Source organism: Brachypodium distachyon, chromosome 2 (assembly GCF_000005505.3).
Source record: "Brachypodium distachyon strain Bd21 chromosome 2, Brachypodium_distachyon_v3.0, whole genome shotgun sequence".
NCBI lineage: Eukaryota > Viridiplantae > Streptophyta > Magnoliopsida > Poales > Poaceae > Brachypodium > Brachypodium distachyon.
In genome coordinates, this window is record NC_016132.3 from 16,352,883 (window position 1) to 16,370,483 (window position 17,601).

At 43.7% G+C, this 17,601-nt stretch overlaps 1 protein-coding gene, 1 long non-coding RNA gene and 2 other non-coding genes across 9 annotated transcripts; 2 read left to right on the top strand and 2 right to left on the bottom strand.

Annotated features, from left to right (window-relative positions):
• Positions 1-2,093: 2,093 nt before the first annotated feature.
• LOC100835397 lies at positions 2,094-3,771 on the top strand. 3 transcript variants are annotated; one of them, XM_010232797.3, is made up of 4 exons: positions 2,094-2,223; positions 2,309-2,460; positions 3,055-3,248; positions 3,350-3,771. In XM_010232797.3, the coding sequence occupies exons 2-4, from the start codon at positions 2,338-2,340 to the stop codon at positions 3,555-3,557; spliced, it is 525 nt and encodes a 174-aa protein (XP_010231099.1). In that variant the 5' UTR covers positions 2,094-2,223; positions 2,309-2,337; the 3' UTR covers positions 3,558-3,771. The 3 variants fall into 3 exon arrangements, with proteins under 3 accessions (XP_010231099.1, XP_003565989.1, XP_010231098.1); XM_010232796.2 differs by having other exon boundaries at positions 2,102-2,223; positions 2,305-2,460; XM_003565941.3 differs by having other exon boundaries at positions 2,095-2,460.
• A 2,558-nt stretch (positions 3,772-6,329) lies between these two features.
• LOC100830418 lies at positions 6,330-10,528 on the bottom strand. 4 transcript variants are annotated; one of them, XR_001406491.2, is made up of 8 exons: positions 10,038-10,422; positions 9,869-9,932; positions 9,712-9,793; positions 7,714-7,805; positions 7,537-7,625; positions 6,818-6,855; positions 6,661-6,721; positions 6,330-6,560 (listed from the first exon to the last, which is right to left on the bottom strand). It is a non-coding gene; the product is annotated as an uncharacterized LOC100830418 (long non-coding RNA). The 4 variants fall into 4 exon arrangements; XR_730408.3 differs by having other exon boundaries at positions 9,613-9,793; positions 10,038-10,420; XR_002963438.1 differs by having other exon boundaries at positions 7,714-9,793; positions 9,869-9,937; positions 10,038-10,528.
• A 6,066-nt stretch (positions 10,529-16,594) lies between these two features.
• Positions 16,595-16,668, top strand: TRNAM-CAU. Its single transcript has one exon. It is a non-coding gene; the product is annotated as a tRNA-Met (tRNA).
• Positions 16,669-17,104: 436 nt separating this feature from the next.
• On the bottom strand, positions 17,105-17,175 carry TRNAG-GCC. Its single transcript has one exon. It is a non-coding gene; the product is annotated as a tRNA-Gly (tRNA).
• Positions 17,176-17,601: the final 426 nt, after the last annotated feature.

Here is a 17,601-nt window from a genome sequence, read left to right on the forward strand (position 1 = left end):
GATAGGCCGAAACTTCCGCTAAATAGCCGGAACTTCCGGCTGACCGGAAGTTTCGGTTATTCATCGGAATTTCCGCATATTCCTCCGGGACTAACAGAGGGCACCCGGAGGTTCGGGCGGAAGTTCACCAGAACTTCCGCCGCCTAGAATCCAAAACAGCCTGAAACACAACTTGAAACATGTTTTCGACAAACACCTTTTTGGGTAGGCTTTTTAGTGGGTGCAATATGGTGTAGATGTGTACGTGAAATTGATTCACCCGTTATCTTCCCTTGTGGATCCCCTCTTAATAGTACGGATGTCCTACGACTCAAATCAACCGAAAAAGCCGCTAAACACCGCTACGCTTCTTTCCTTTTTAGGAGTCCACAACTCATTTTGTGTCGAGTTCTTTATAAAACCTGAAATACTTAGCACAAAATAAGATAACCACACATGTTGTCATCACCACCAAAACTACTTAGGGAGAAATGCCCTCTCAGTATGCAGTCAGGACATACGGCCCTGATAATGGTCACCCCCGTCGTCAGGCTTGTAGGTATAGTTTGGTGGCTTTGAGAGTGTTTGATCAATGTATTCATTTTGTTAGGTCGGTTAATAAATCAATAAATATGTATTGTGCATCTTTTTGATGCAGAAGCCTTGGGTACAACCTCCTTTTCGAAAAAAAAATAAGTGGCGTGAACTTGTTTGCACAAAAAGGTCCAGAAGCTAGAAAACATGGCCACGGGTTTAGGGTAGCAAGAACAGAATCTCAGGAAAAAAAACCTCCGCCACAAGATCTTTGATTTGTTGAACCAAGAGGATGGAACAGAATTTTCCGAATGTGTGAAGCATAAGGCGGTGGATCCTTCTGGCTTCACCGAACCCGCACCAGGGCCGGTCCTCAGGTCCTGTGATATTAAGCCACTCCCAATGCTAGTCTCTTAGCACGTCATCTTAGACATTTTGCTGACACGGCATCCTCTTAATGATGAGACTGTCTCTTATGCTAGCGACCGTCTCTTCACGCAAACCAACACTAAGTCATTAATTTTCTCACACAAGCTAGTAAATAACTGCTACTTTATATATCACCTTAAAAGACAATGAACTAGGAATATGGTTCTTAGCATTTATAATGAAACGAGAGACAGCACCTAAAAGACGATGAATTGGGAGTGGTCTTAGGGTCTCCAGGCAACAATGTCTCTTCTCATCAAACCTCTCTACCCCCTTTCACAAACAGTAAACAGCGGCGCGCAAAAGAACACAGAAGAGCTGAGGAATCAATTGAAACTGAGACAGTCACCCAAACTGCGGATGGCCGCTGGACGCGAGCTGCGGAGGCAGTCGACGGCTGGAGGCACACGACAACCCCGCCGGCAAGACCCTCGCCGTCGCCGTCGCCGCATCAAGAAGAAGCCCGCCGCAATCTTCTCGTCCTCGACCTTCACGCACGACACGGCGCCGGCCACAACCACGCCTAGCACGAGGCCATTAGCCTGTTGATCTGCTCTGGGATTGAGGCGATTTGAGAAATCGACGGATCGGGCTGTCGAATTGGGGATCGGTGGAATTCCAGGATAGGGGAGACTAGGGATTTTCCGGTTGCTCGCGGGAAGGAAAGAGGCGAGGTTGGTGGGGAAAAAAAAGTTCAGACATGTGGGCTCCGTCTTATGGCTCAGGTCGGCCTTAAGCATCGTGGAACTCTTATTTCGTTATAGCAGGGTCCTACCTTAAGGTGATTTAAGATATAAGGATTGGAGCTGCCCTTAGGAAGTGCACAGGAAACTTCCAAAAAGAAAATGCAGAGTAGATTTTTTTTTTACGGAAAAAAGTTTCCTGAGGTATCTTAGTGTCGGGAATTATTATCTTAGTTGAAAAAATGGAAAATAAAATAAAATAAGAAAAATAACGAGAAAATTTAAGTGGAATAATAAAAACCCGGAAAAAAATACTACTAAATGAAAAGATAAGGCTTCACATCCAATTGGGCTGGCCGGGCGGCAATGGATCCCGGAAATTGGGTTTGTGTCATCACAAACTGAAGATGTGGGCTGGGCCTGCTGGCGTTGGCGCACCTTCGAGAAATCATTAGAAATTGCGTTCTGCTTCGACTTTCACGTACTCTACCGAGATTCGGAGTTCGAGAGTCGAGACCGTGGAGTCGGAGGCGGCGGAGGAAAGCGAGCAACGAAACCCTATCCCCATCGATCCGATTTCTCTTCTTATTCGATTCCAGTTTCGTTTTGCCTAGCTACTCCGTAGCACTTTCGTGTTCGATCCTCTATTATATATGTACAATTAATCGACAATCGCCAGGCAGGGATCCGATCGAAGAGAGCGGAAGCAGCAATGGCAGCGGCGCTTCGAAACGCGGCGGCGAGGCTCGGCGGCCTCCGCGCACTCCAGCGAACGCAGGCGGCAATCATCTCAGAGGAGCGACGGCAGGTTCAGACAAGGCTCCTCCACACCAGGGTGCGTTCCGTGCAAAATTAACATCTCCTTTGTATCGTTTTCTACCTCTGGATTAGTTCAATATATCGTTTCCCCCATCCATAATGCCTCTGGATTAGTTTCGTATGTCGTTTTCTCCATCCATAATACCTCTGGATTAGTTTCATACAGATGGAGGATTTAGACCTTTTCGAAAAAGGATAATGGATTATTATTTTCTTCCTTTATCATCTAATTCAAACAGCTAGTTTTCCTGGTTTGGAACTCGGAAACAGTTAACCCATGCCCATATCTCGAATCTTACCTCGATCCATGTAACTAATAAGAGAAGGTTGCACTCATCCATGTTTGCCTCCTATCCTTTAGTTAGCAGCAACAATGTACTGGGTACATTCCACTTGGGTTCCATGAATCTTTTTGTAGAATTCCCTGCTACTCCTTCGGTCCCATATCAAGTGACTCAAATTTATCCAAATATAGATGTATCTATGACTAAAAAGCGTCTAGATACATGTAATAGAAAGTCACTTAATATGGGACGGAGGGAGTATTACGCTTCTTTAGCACAAACTCAATCTTTTGTGTGCTTGTGCAAAATTAACCTGCTACATCCAGCCCTCCACCATTGACGAGAAGAAAGACGTCGCGATTCGCTTAGGCAAAATCAATGAGATGAAAGAGGAGATGTACAATCTGATTGCCGAGTTTGAAACGAAGTACAAGGTTCCTGTCAGGGTAGCCTGGCCGAATCAACAGCTGCTGGAGGTGCTTTCCGTGCAAGTCAAGCCTAGATCCAACGACCCCCACTGGTACATATATAGTCTCAGACAATTTGCACATTTATATGCATAGATATACATTTCCCCCTTATTTTCATTCTTCTGCTTATTACATCATCTGACACATGTAGGCGCTCGTGTCGAAATTCAAGGATAAGAGGTCGTTTTATGTGGCTAGTTGGGGTATGTACGAGTGCCAGTATCTTTGCAGATGGTTTCATATGGTGTCTCAAAGAAGTAGAAGATCCAGAAAGGAAAATTATAGAAAGCATGAAGAAGTTAGTCATGGACAGGTGGAACAAGCAAGATCAGTGGAATCAGTCGAAAAATGGAAGATGATCGGATGACGAGTTCATCAGAAATAAAAAAAGCAAAGATGAATATGCTAGCTTTCTGAAATGTATATGTTTGCTGTACTTGAGTCAGTGTTTCGTATCGAGGGTCTCTGATAGCTTTGTAGACCGAATAAACTATCTTCATGTGTATTTGGTGTCCCTCAATTCCTCATGATCTTTGCTCAATAAATAAATAAATCTGTTGTTGTCAACAAATCCATTCATGGGCCCAATTTACTTTGCACAGTACACGTACAGGCTTGAGCTGGGCCAGGAACTGCTTCAGATCATACCCGTCTTTGGCAGTGACTGATCCGAAGCTCATCCAGTTCAATAAGAACTTAAGAAAAAGAACAATCTTCAGTCTTAACCGATCAGATTTCTCTTGTACAAAATTCAAAGATGAACCGAAGAGTATTATGTTGATACTACCACGGTTTGATGTGCCATTTTTGTTTCTTCAAGCTGCAAACCGAACTTGGATCCGAGTGCATGCGGTGCGCGTTGAAGATTTGCTGGACCGGATGTGCCTTTCGTGTGGTCTCTGAATTTAGATGGGTGGTGTGCAGTCAGGTCATACGGCCTCGATAATGGCCACCTTCATCAAACTTATAGTTGTAGGTATAGCATAGTGGCTTCGACCTGATTGATGTATTCATTTTTGTCAAGCTTGATAAATAAATTTAATAAAATTGGTTGGTGCATAATTCTGATGCAGAGGCTAGAGGTTTCGACCTCCTTTTCAAGAAAAAAAATGAACATGGTTTTAAGGCATAATACTCCCTCCATTCCGAATTAATTGACGTGGATTTTTTTTCAAGAATACACCGTAGCAGGTGTATAAAGAAGAAGTTAGACTGCGATGCAGTTACAGACCCAATCGGGCCGAGGATTACAAGGTCAATTAGCCATTATCTATCCACTCGTCCAGCTATCAGCCTGATCGGGAATTTCCGCGTTCCAAGCCCTAGCCGCCAAGAGGCAGGAGGCCGCCAGGAGTTTTCCGATCAGCGTTTTTTCTTCCGGTTCCCCTCGTCTCCGACCGCCGATTAGGCATCGAGTGACGAGGGGAACCATAGATCAACATCTGGTTTGGAAGGGGGGGGTTCGGGGGGAAACCTTTTAAGTCCCCTCGAACTGAGCCAATTTGCCAAATTTGAAATAAAAATTCAGGAAAAATCTATACCTTCTAAACTTTTGGTATAGCATCGCGCCGGTCACTGTCGCGGGGTCGATGACTCGGTGGGATCGAACAGCTAGCATCTGCCCGATTGGTCCACAACCTGTGCCTTCTTGTTCACTGAGGTTACAGTCTATCAATTTCCATCCAGGGCTGTGTAGTAAGGTTGTTGCCTTGTACTGGCCATTTGCCCCCGGGGACAGTTTTCTGGGATAGGATCTGAATGGCACTTCCCAAGCTAGTCTACCGAATGGCAATCGGAACAACATGCAGTTTGTCTACCTTCTTTGTGAGGTTTTGTGTCCTCGCGACGACGTCTTGGTGGAGGAGGCGACGGCGTATGGAATAATAGTCTCTCGCTCCATCCTCTTCCTGGTGTAGTCAACACGATCTACTCCATGGAGCTCGCGGATCTCGCGGTTTGTTTTTTCGTTATTTTGGTCTTTTTTCTAGTTGGTTCGGCGACGAATCAGCAAATCGACAACCTGCCTTGCAAGGGGTGTATCCCCGGCCAGAGTGCGTTCAACGATATTAGGTTCTCATCGGTTGCGGTGAGCGACTCATGTGGCTATTCAAAACCTATAACGTTAGTCCAGCTTGTGCAGATCTGGTCTTCTGCAATTTCATCACCGAAGACATGAAGAGTTTTCAAGATACTAATGACGGATCAAGAGTTATTTACTTCAAAGAATCTTGATGTAACTTTTAGTTTCATTAGGTTTTTTGTCGTTGATTTTCGTTTCAATTTCGATTATTTGTACTTTGTTTATTGAATCAATAAAGCCAGATGTTTCTCAAAGAAAAAAAAAATCTATCCACTCGTCCTGCCCACCAGAAAAAAGAGAAAACATGGAGTCGGTAAAGAAGACCAGCTCGGCGCCAAGCCTCGCCCTCCATCTGAATGTTCCCAAACACATTGGACAGATTCGTCATCGAAAACCATCTTATTCCTATGCTTCCATATCGTCCAAATAATCAACGTGATCGAGGTCGCGAGCTGTTTCCTAGGCTTGCCGCTGACTGGCAAGTCATTCCACCAATTTACCAAAACGGAGTCCGGCGTAGGAATCCACTCCAGCTTGTTCCAGCCACTGAGGATCACGAACCACAACTGTCTGGCGAAGACACAACTGAGGAACAGGTGACCAGAGTTCTCCGGAAGTTGATCACAGAGTGGACATCGATCCGGGTGATGGAGACCGTGTCGCTCTAGCCTATCGGCCGTCCAGCATCTCTTCCGACACACCAGCTAGATGAAAAACTTGCAACAGTCGGGGCCTTGGACTTCCAGGCAAGATTCCAAGCCGGCATCTCTACCCTGCCCTCGAACAGAGCACTGTAGGCCGATTTGACAGAAAACTGTCCAGTGTTTGACCAACGCCACCTGAAGGAATGAGCCCCTTCCTCCAGCACCGTCCTTCCACCTGATCCCAAAGCTCTAGGTATTCGTGAATGGGACTGTCTAATGAGCAGGCACCTGATTTAGTATCCAATAACAGTCGCCTGTTTTGGAGGATATAAACAGGCGCCTGTTATTTGGAACAAAAGCAGACGCCTGCCTTTTCTGCCAAAAACAGGCAGATCTCACATAAGCAGTTTGTTTTGCAAAACAATCAACAACTGGCTGCCTTTGGTGCCAAAACAAAGAGATTCAAACTGCAAATTTAGGTTTTGGCGCCAGAAACATATAACAATGCATACAAAAAAAGGATCAGGGAAAAAAATTGATTTTGTAGTGCAAACTTGTTTAAAGTTCTTGCTCTTTTGTGCACAGAGATGTGCAGAGAGATTCAGACTCTAAGCTCCCTTCCATTACATCATTTATCACTGCAAAAAAAATTACACATAGGGCAAAGAAACTGAAACTGACTGCAAATTACAGTAATAAAGTTTCCAAATTTGGATAGGAGCTAGAGGAGATGCAAACCTGTTCTCTTCCATGCAGATACATTCAGAATCCAAAAATCTTTCCAGGGCAGCATTCATCACTCCAAAAATGAAAACACATGCAAAAGATTAGATGCAGAGTGCATGTACAGTAGTTGGTTCCCAAAATATAGATAGGAGCTAAAGCAACTGCAAACCTGATCTCTTTATGCAGAACCATTCTCACTCCAAAATCCTTCCAGGTGAGACCAAAATTATCAAAAACAAAGGCAAGCATTTATCAGTTCAAAATGTACACATAGGCAAATCTTAGATGCTGGCTGCATTTACAGTAGTGAGTTCCCAAGATACAAAAGATAGAGCAGCATCCATTTACACACATGATAGAAACCAACTTGCAAAACACAACATTCGTTACATGACCAAAAGATTGCATGCTCATTGCATTTAGAGTACTCAGTTCTACTACAGCAAATAATCATGACCATAACCATTGGGTATCCATATGAACAAAGAGACACAAACTCCAACTGACAAAATATCATTCAGATACCCTGTTTTAAAAATCTGCATCAAAAAACAATCAAAATTTTCAAACCTATAAATTCTGTTATAAACCTGTTATAGCTTTTGTCTCAACACACATAAAATGTTCAAATCATCTGGGCATAAAAGACAGCTCAAAAATTCATAAAACGCACACATTTAAAAAAGAAGCACTTGCTTCAATCACTTAAGCTATTATGTACTAACTATTGTAATGTATTATTCAAGAAATCTCAACAGAATAACTGGACACAGAGAAGTACACAGAAAGCAAACCATGCCCACGTATTGCCACCAAAAATTCAAACACCAAATACAGATTCAAAAAATTTGAGCATCACCCCCAAGCGAACATCGCTAGTGAGCGAACCTGTTTTATTTATGCAGCCACCGACATGGGGGCTTCATTTCCTTCAGGGAAATCCCACACCAGTCCACGCAGCATACATATGTTCAACTCTGGGCAGAAAAAGGGAACCAAAATTCATAAGAATGAACATTTAAAAGACGTGAGAACTCTAATTATAGACAGGGGACAAAACCGCACCCGGCCAATCAGCATGCCGTCGGCTGTAATATCTGAGAAAAGTACAGAGCAACAAGAAGTAGACCTTGCAGATAATGCAAAGCTGCTTGCGCCTAGATGAAAAGCAAAATTTTAAAGAGGACGTCAAGCAAAATGTCGCTTGCACCTAGATGAAAGAATGCAGATAATACAAAGCTGCGAATTGACGAAGACATGTACAAAATAGTATAATCAGATGCTGCAAAATTAGTAACAGAGAAAATGCAATTATTGAAGATGAAGGGTGCAACTGCACTTAGAAAAAAGAGTACACCTTGCAGTACTGTTTTGTTGGTACATTAAAAAAAAGAGAAGAAAAAGGTTCTTGGGCGGAAAATATAAGTGAAAGGGGATTTTAAGCACACCATATGGGGAACAAAAGATCCAAAGTTTTGTATTAAGCACACCAGCACTTAGAAAACTCTGATTCTTGTTTGAATATAGGTATCATCTTAATTGCGCTTCTTAATGCCCAGAATTGTGCTCCCAAAAGAAGTGCAATTGCGCTAAGGGACTCCATTAATTGCGATGGGGGAGTTGCGAAAAGAAATGGACTACAAACAATCAGAAGTGTATGGCCATAGTTAATTAAAACAAAATAACAAGTCCAAATGCATGTGCAGCACACAAAAAGAATTGCGCTAGGATGAATCAAGATGTGCACCTACAAAAATTAGGTAAAATTGCACTACTCTTGGAAAACCTTTCCAGGATTCAGAAAAATCTGATTCTTGTTTGAATACAGCTATAATCTCGATTGCGCTACTAATTGGCCAGAATTGCACTCCCAAAAAAAGTGTAAATGCACTAAGGGATGCCATAAATTGCACTAGGGGGGAACAACAAACATACATCATTACAAAAAAAAATACAGGTGCAATTACAGGGGGTTGCGCTGGTTCTTCGAGAAATCAACATATGTAATTTAAGTCGGCTGTCATTGCAAGCCATACAGAAAACAAAAAAAGAAGTACAATTGGTCTTTCACAGAGGACAACACATATGATAGGACAGATAAATCTACATATGAATTGTTTGCATATTGGTGCCAAATTGAAAAGAGAGAGAAAAGATTGGAAAACCCATTGGAAAGGGCTGTGGGTAAGGCTATTACATTACAATAACAAAACCCTAGCATAAGCAAACATGGGCAAACACATATACTACACTCCAAAAAATCATTGTACAGTTTGTGAAAAAATAGATAAGTTACTTGTGAAAAATGCACAAGTGCCTAACACCATTGATATATGAATCACAATACATGGGAAGAGATGTTAGATGGCACAGTAAGTAAACCGCTTAAATACCCTAACTAAAAATGGTTACTAAATGATTCATGCGGATTATGTATAACAGTAGAAAATGCATAAACACAAAGCACACTCTTATGTATTTTTAGCATGACTGCAATGCCAAAAAAAAAGCTTCAAAATCCTCTGGACACCAGAAACTGCTCCTAGCATTGAACCATACTCAACCAACAAACAACAGTAAGAATCAGGTTACAACCCTTAGTTTCAGTTTCAGTGCACACAACACTTATGCTAGGCAAACCCCTACCACCAGAAAATAACAACGAAATGAAAATTGCTAGATTATTACAAGATCAATCAAGTAGGGTACAATTAGTACTTCGGTAATCGTTAGTTTCAGTATCAAAAGCACCACCAACACACATAATCATGACCAGAAGCACTATTTCAATTTGAATCTGAATATGGCTCTAATAAATGCTAAAGTTAGCCGGCGTTCAGAAACATCACATAACAGCAACACAAAACGCCCAAATCAACGCACAATCCAATCCGATAAACCAACACAGAGCCAGATGAATGAGCCCCAAAAATCAGCTATGACTGCTGCGGCGTGAGTACCAACCTCAGCAAGAGCCAGACGATACGCAATCTCGAGGAATGCAACATAGATCTGCCATTTGGCCAGGGCTTTCGTCTGGGATATAGGAAACGAAGGACTCACCTTGCCCGCGCCACCCATGACATGCCTCACCTCTACTGCCTCCGCCTCGCCAAGTTCGCCCCAAAGAGGGAAGCAAAATCGGCTACAAAACACAACTCATGTTAGTGAATTAGTACAACCATATGACAGAGGATGCAGAAACCAATCAGCAACTCACCAGACAGCAGACCAGACCTCACCGTCGACGAGTGCAGATCCAAATCCTCCCCCGCCTCTGCTGTCTTTGCTTCCCCACACACAAGCGAAAGCAAAAATAAAATCAGGGCAAAGGGCAGCGAGCAAACCACAGATCGCAGAAAAGCTAGAGACGCCTTCAGGGGACTCACCGGACTAGGGGACCCCTCTGGTGCCGACGAAGAAGATGCGAATCGCCTCGTCCCCACCACCTCGCACTCCCGAAATTCTTGAGCTCGCCCGCGTCGTGACCATCGTGGTGGAGCAGCCGCAACGAGCCAGCCCCGCGCCACCGGGCAGGGACGTGAGCACCTCACCGGACGGGGACAGAAGCCACGCGGCCTGCCTCACCTCACCAGGCCCCTACCCACCGCGCGCCGCGGGACCTCACCGGACGGGGACAGAAGCTGCGCCTAGCCGCCCGCCCGACCCCGCAGGACCTCACTAGACGGGGACAGAAGCCGTGCCTAGCGCCCCACCCCCCTCCTCTCCCCCCGCGCCGGCGCGCCCTCGTCTGCTCCGTCTCCCACTGACCAGAATGTGCGATGGGGTAAGAAGCCGCTGGACACCAATCTTGAAGCATAGATCTGACGGTGCACAAATCGCCTGGTTCTAAAAAAAAAGAAAACCAGGCGCCTGTGCACTAGCAAAAGGGTTCGTGAATAACCACAGCACACAAATTAGGGTTCAGCCTTTCAGGTCGAGGGCCCACGAGTTGTTGTGTAAACATTCAGCCACGAGATGTCCAGATTGTTTCCCCTGGCGGCAAAGATAGCAGGAGCCACATCCTTAACTCGTCCGCTATCAATCCACGGGTCTGTCCAGAAACGAGTGCTCTGACCATCATGAACCAGGGCCACCGAACCACTTTCAAAAATGTTCGTCGCCATTTGCGACAGCTTGATATCAAACTCAGACCAAGGTCTGGACATATCAACTCTTTTGAGCCATCACCCTTAGCCTGAATAGCGGCGTTTAGGATAAGTCCAGCGGTTCCCCTAAAATGTATCCCCTATATCTCAAAATAGAGGACTTTCCTAAAAAAATTCTCCTCTAAAAATTATTCGACTCCAGCAGTTCTCCTAAAAGATCTTCCCTATTCTATTTGAAACCCAACGTCTACCTCTCCGACGGCTAGTTTTTAAACGGCCGGATTTCTAACGGCTAGTTTTTGAATGGCCGGATTTCTAACGGTTAGTTTTTTTTATCTATATATGCATGATCAGCTCGCTCTCATATCTCTCACAATCTTGCTTCTGCCTCCTCTTCTACTTCGCTTTCACCATATCTCTTGCATCTTTCGACAACAAAATGAGTCACCGCCGAAGCTTGGCATGTCAATTTTGCGAAGATTCCTCGTCTGATGATGAGGATCTCATGATGGTTGCAGTCATAACCGAGAAAGAACAGGCGGGGTTGGATGCTCCGCGCCATCGAGGTTCACTTCCAGGACAACATTCTCTTCAGCGCGAATTTGCGGAACGCTTTCAGTGTCTCCACAAAGACTATTTTGCTGTGAAATGTACCTTCAACGCAAGGATGTTTCGCAATAGGTATGTAACTGGTGCAATTTTTTTTATTTTCCGGCATACTAGTCACCCTTCATGTCTAATTAAGTTTTTCGTAGCAGGTATAGAATGCACCGTCCTCTTTTTCTCACAACAGTAAGAGCTCTAGAGGAACATGATAGCTATTTTTCCTTGAGAAGAAATTGTGCCGGTACTCCTGGTTTACATCCTTATCAAAAGTTGACCTCCGCATTCAGAATTCTAACTTATGGGATATCAGCTGATGGTACTGATGAGTATTGTCGGCTAGCAAAGTCTACTGCTTTAGATAACCTTAGATCATTTGTGCGTGCTGTGATCGAGGTCTTTGGTGGTCGCTACCTGAGATCTCCAAATGCTGAAGATACTGCTAGATTACTTGCAATTGGAGAGCAAAGGGGATTCCCCGGTATGCTTAGAAGCATCGACTGCATGCATTGGCAGTGGAAAAATTGCCCTACTGCACACAAAGGTTTTTTTGTTGGCCATAATCGTGTACCCACAATCATTCTTGAAGCCGTTGCTTCACAAGACCTTTAGGTTTGGCATTCTTTCTTTAGTTTACTAGGATCCCATAATGATATAAATGTTCTTCACCGTTCACCTGTGTTTGCGAATCTAACTGAAGGGCATGCTCCAGAAGTGAATTATACCATCAATGGTCGCAACTACAACATGGGGTATTACCTTGCAGATGGCATATATCCGTGATGGGCCACATTCGTGAAGACAATTCCAAATCCGACAACTGAAAAAAAATAAACATTTTGCACGATGCCAAGAAGCTTGTTGAAAGGATGTTGAACGAGCCTTTGAAGTTCTGCAAGCTCGTTTTGCCATTGTACGTGGACCAGCAAGGTTTTGGGATTTGGAAACACTCGGAAAAATCATGACAGCTTGTATCGTCCTGCATAACATGATAAAAGAAGATGAGTGTGAAAGTCTGTAGACTACCGATTTCAGAACATGGGAGAACTGGTGATACCTTCTCGTGAAGAGACAGCTACATTGACTCAGTTTTTTCAAGCTCACAACGCTTTTCAAAACAAAGAAGTTCATTGTCAGCATCAAGTTGATCTAGTTGAGCACTTGTGGCAGATCCGCGAAGAGATGTAGTTTTCATAAATGGTAGCAATAATGTAGTGTATGAGATCTCTAATATGTTCTTAAATTATGGTGGGGTGTAAGCGGTGCCTGTTTCATTTTCTACATAATGCAATGTTTCTCTCGTAATGCACATCTAGCAAAATTGCAACAATTTCATCTATTTCTTCACTTCTCCTCTATTTCCCATCTCTTTCTCCCTCTCCACCTTTCTTCCCAACCGAGCATACCTCTCCCTCTCCGCTTCCTCTCCCTTCTTCCAACCGCGCCTCTCCCTCTCCCTCTCTGCTTCCTCTCCTGCGTGCTGGCCGCCGCCCCCAACCGCGCCTCTCCCTCTCTGCTTCCTCCCACGTGCTGGCCGCCCCCCCCCCCCCTGCTGGCCAACGCCCGCGTGCTGGCCGCCGCCGTCCCCCTGCTGGCCCACGCCCGCATCTGGCCGCCGCCGCTCCCCTGCTGGTCGCCGCACGGATCTGGCCGCCGCCCCTCGTGTCTGGCCGCCGCCGCTGGCCGCCGCACCTCGCGTCTGGCCCCGGCTGGCTCGTGGCGGGAGAAAGGAGAAGGAGGGCGGGGACGTGGTTTTTTGGCGGGAGGGACGACCTCGCGTCGATCGGGGGAGGGATTGGGCTCCCCGATACATCGGGGAGAAGGAGCCCTGATAGGGGAAGCCGAAATTTGGGGGACGCTTTAGGGAAACTGCTGGATGTTGATTTTGGACTTTTTTTCTCCTAAATTTTGTACAGGGGAGGCTTTGGGAGAACCGCTGGACTCGCTCTTAGCAGCCTCAAGTTGGGAATGCCCAATCCCTCAAGCCACGTCGGAGTACAGACCTCGTTCCACGCCACTAAGCAGTGACCGCCATGCACCTCTTGCTGGCCCTTCCAAAGAAACCCATGACATAACTTCTCAATCATGTCGATGATTCGGACCGGCAAATCCAACGAGAGCATAGGGTTGATTGGCATTGCACAGAGCGCAGATTTAACAAGGATCAGGCCGGCGACCACCCGACGACAAAAGCTTTGCACTCCAACTCTGAAGTCGATTCGCCACCTTGTCCACAATCGGGGCCAACTGAGCAGCCGAAACCCTCCCAAGGTTGAGAGGAAGTCCAAGGTATTTGGCAGGGAAACCCAAGAACCTGGCAGTGCAAGGTGTTTTCCACAACCACACGCTGATCATCAGAGCAGTTGATCAAGTGGGCCGAACTTTTAGCTAGATTGGTCTGAAGCCTCACTTAATTCGGGACGGCTAGCCTCGTACATTTTCTGTTTTCCTTGTACACTCTGTACTTTGTTCCTATTTATCAATAAAGCAGCGCTCTTTGCTCAAAAAATAAATAAATAAAGCAGCGCTCGCTGCGTTTCATAAAAATAATAAAATAGAAAAATAGATGTTCACCAGATATTTCCACAACTTCGCAGATGATTTTTCTGTGGTCTAGTGCGCACCTCAAGGTGCTAATGCCCAAAAACGTATGCCCCTTCTAGAAATATGGACACGTGACTGAAATGCAACCAAACAAGCTTAAGCAACCACGATAACACCGAATCCAATAGTGGAACAAACCTGGATATTATTTATTCTCACAAGATCCGCCTAGTTCTGCAATACTTGGATCATCTTTCCGAATGCCATGTTCGGTCTTCACAGGTTCAATAAGCTCGGCAACGCAATCCCATAACTTTTGGAGTTTATAATGATGGTCCAAATTTCTCACAGAGATGCTTTAAAGCCAGCTCTGATCCACGAAGGCTTCTAGAACCTTCCATTTTTGTTCTTCACTACCAGAGCTCATATATATGACCTGGATTTGTGATTGCTAAAACGCTACAAATGAGCTCAGCAAGTGCATCTGCAGCTTTGTCTTGAAGTAGTTCCTCGCAGACCTGGTTCCTCGTGCATGATATATATAGATAGAATCATAGTATACAAGTTTTCTTAAGGGACGGAATCATCAAGTTTACGTATTGCTAAAATAGAAACTGATAAACTTAGGCAAGGATGTTCTGAAGCTTACCTTAGCTCCCTCAAGTCAGTGCGACTCGATGAGTGCTCTGAAGTCTGAACATCTTGATGTAACCCCTTTCATCTCCTACGTTACATGTTTTTCGTTCTTTTACATGTACACCTCTTGGGTTTATAGCTAAGTTTGTTTTGGGTTAGGCATATATCACTGCTAGTCTATTGCAGCACCCTTGTTTGAATTTCACTGAATCAAGCCGTCCAGATTCCTTCTGTTGTGTAGCAATAATGCAGGTCTGATTTTCTATCCTTTCCAATTGTCCGAGGATGAGGTTGAGATACAGTTTGTCACCAATCAGCATAACCAACACACGTTATTGGAAAGTTGAAACAGACCATATCAACGGCATTTTTCTTCATTCTAATATTTGTTTCACATGTGACATGTTATGATATCCATTTTGATGTACCACAAATTATTTCTTTTACAAACTACTATAAACTATATGTTACTGAAACAGAGCAAAGAGCTAAGTAAATGCAGAAAAGGGGTGGTTGTTGGCCGTCCTATATTTAGGGTGGGATTTGAGAATTGAGATTAGACGGCGACCTCCTAAAGGGTGTTGGGATCGGAGGTGACATATATAGGTAATCTGCTGGAGCATGAAAATTTGGTTTTATTATCTGATTTTTGTAATTGGGTGTGGGATAGAGGATCTGCCGTAGATGCTCTGATGCCATATGCTTGGTGGCTGACCAATTCATCAGATACGGTAGGTGCATGGACCTCTGCGTTAGGTAAACAAAATCAAAAGTATGAGGGTCTTAAGAAATACTATCAGTTAGCAAACTAGGACTTAAGGCTTCCTTTATCGAAAAAACAAATACAAATTGGGACTTGGTCAACATGAAAAAGGGGCATGGTCGCTTGGGTATCCCGATATGAGAGATCTCAACATTTCACTTCTTTACTCCTGATCATAAAAAACAAGAATCTACTAAACCAGAATTGAAATTGAGTGAGTGGAAAAAAGGGGTTTATAGGGACAGTTCAGATGCTATTGGCATGGTAAGAAGAGGTGTATTTTACAGACCATAGGGGTTATCGAAATCCTAAAGTAAAGGCCTGCAATCGAAGTAGAAGTACCAACGGCTCACTGCCATGAACCTTCTCCATTTGATTCACTAAGGGGAAATTCACCTCCTTCTCGAATGGGTATCATTGACAAAGGGTTGCGTTTGTATCATAATCTACATGTATCGGGTATAGTTTAGTGGTAAAAGTGTGATTCGTTCTATTAATAACTGAATTTAAAATGATATACTTAAGGCATCCTTAAGTTTTTTTCTATTCTGATGAAAACTTTAGTTCTTATAAAGGATTTCATCCTTTTCCTCTCAATAGCGTATTGAGGAACAATATACATTCTCGTGATTTGTATAATTGAAATTGCATCCAAAATACAAATAGGATTATGAGTACAGAGTCGCGAAGCATAATTTACATTGGATTAAGTATTCCATATATTAAAAATATGAGTAAAGGATCTATGGATGGAGATACAAAAAAGTTTTTTCCAATCGTAACTAAATCTCCTTTACCTTCAAAAAGGGAAAAGGAAGCCAAATAGCTAAAAGCGGTAGTTTTGGTTTACTAGAACCATCAGCATATTGTTTAAGCTCGGTGGAAACCCAATTCTTTTCCTCAAGGATCCCTTGAATGAAATTAGGGAACGAAGTAAGTAGATTAGATGGATTTAGATCGAATTTCTATCTCCTTACTCTATAAGGATCATCTAGAAAGCGGAGAGCTTTGGTTCTATTCAAATAGAAAAGCTGACATAGATGTTAAGTGGTGAGAATATCCATAAAGGAGCCGAATGAAATGAAAATTTCTATGTTCGGTTTTGAATTAGAGACGTTATAAATAATCAACCAACGTCGACTATAACCCCTAGCCTTCCAAGCTAACGATGCGGGTTCGATTCCCGCTACCCGCTCCATTCTGTATATGTATAAAAGGAGTATTCTATTTGTCTAGACATAGTAGAGGCCCGTATTTAACCTTTTCCGTTCACCATTTTCTGGTACTGCAGAGCGGAGTAGAGCAGTTTGGTAGCTCACGAGGCTCATAACCTTGAGGTCACGGGTTCGATTCCCGTCTCCGCACTTAGCAGTCTCTATAAAAGGACTATTCCATTTCTATATATATGGTACAGGGTTGGGTGGTATCCAATCCAATTTTTTTATTCATTACTTCCTGGCCTTAGAGGGCAAAATTGAGCAGTCTGCGAAGCCGCCTGCCTCCATAAGAAGAACAGGCAAGGTTTCTCCCTACCCTGCAGAAAAGAAAAATGAAAGAAACGCACAGTCTACCTCCCTTCCCTTTAAAAGCAGTTTGCCAGTTCTTTGTCTCAGTGAATACCCCCCTGTTGGCGAGTTCTATTTCCCTCTCCGGAGCCCTCCTTTTTTTGAGTGGGCTAAAAAGTAAGGGTAATAAGGGATAGGGTACTAGACTAACACCTAATTAATATATAATTTATTCTAAGTAGTTAAACATTCAACTAGACTAAATTTTTTCTCATAGTACTTGACTAAAGTAAGCGGGCGAGCGGCGGGAATCGAACCCGTATCTTCTCCTTGGCAAGGAGATGTTTTACCATTGAACTACGCTCGCTACGGAATATATTTTATAGCGTATATCCGCTTGGGTCGACCGTCTATGTCTGGGTCGACCGTTTCATTTTCTATTATATTAGAGTTTTTCTTTTTTTTATTGTCTGTCAATCAATATTCTAATGGCAATGTAATTTCATAATACTGAAAGAGAAGAGGTAGCAATTCGGAACGCAAATTGCGTTTTAATGCGTCTCACTATTCGAATTTTTTCGAAGAAATGTCCTTTTTATTTATTTTGTATCATCTTCATTGACCATAAAATCTGGTAGTAAATCTTTTTTTTTTGAAAAGGAGGATAACCCCCGTTCTCTGCATCGACCGATGCACACAGCCATGTATTGTTAAAACCAGCCAAAGCCAGGCAGCAAAGCCGAACAAAGTCGACCAAAAAGAAAAGAGTAAATTACAGAGAAACACATGTTCC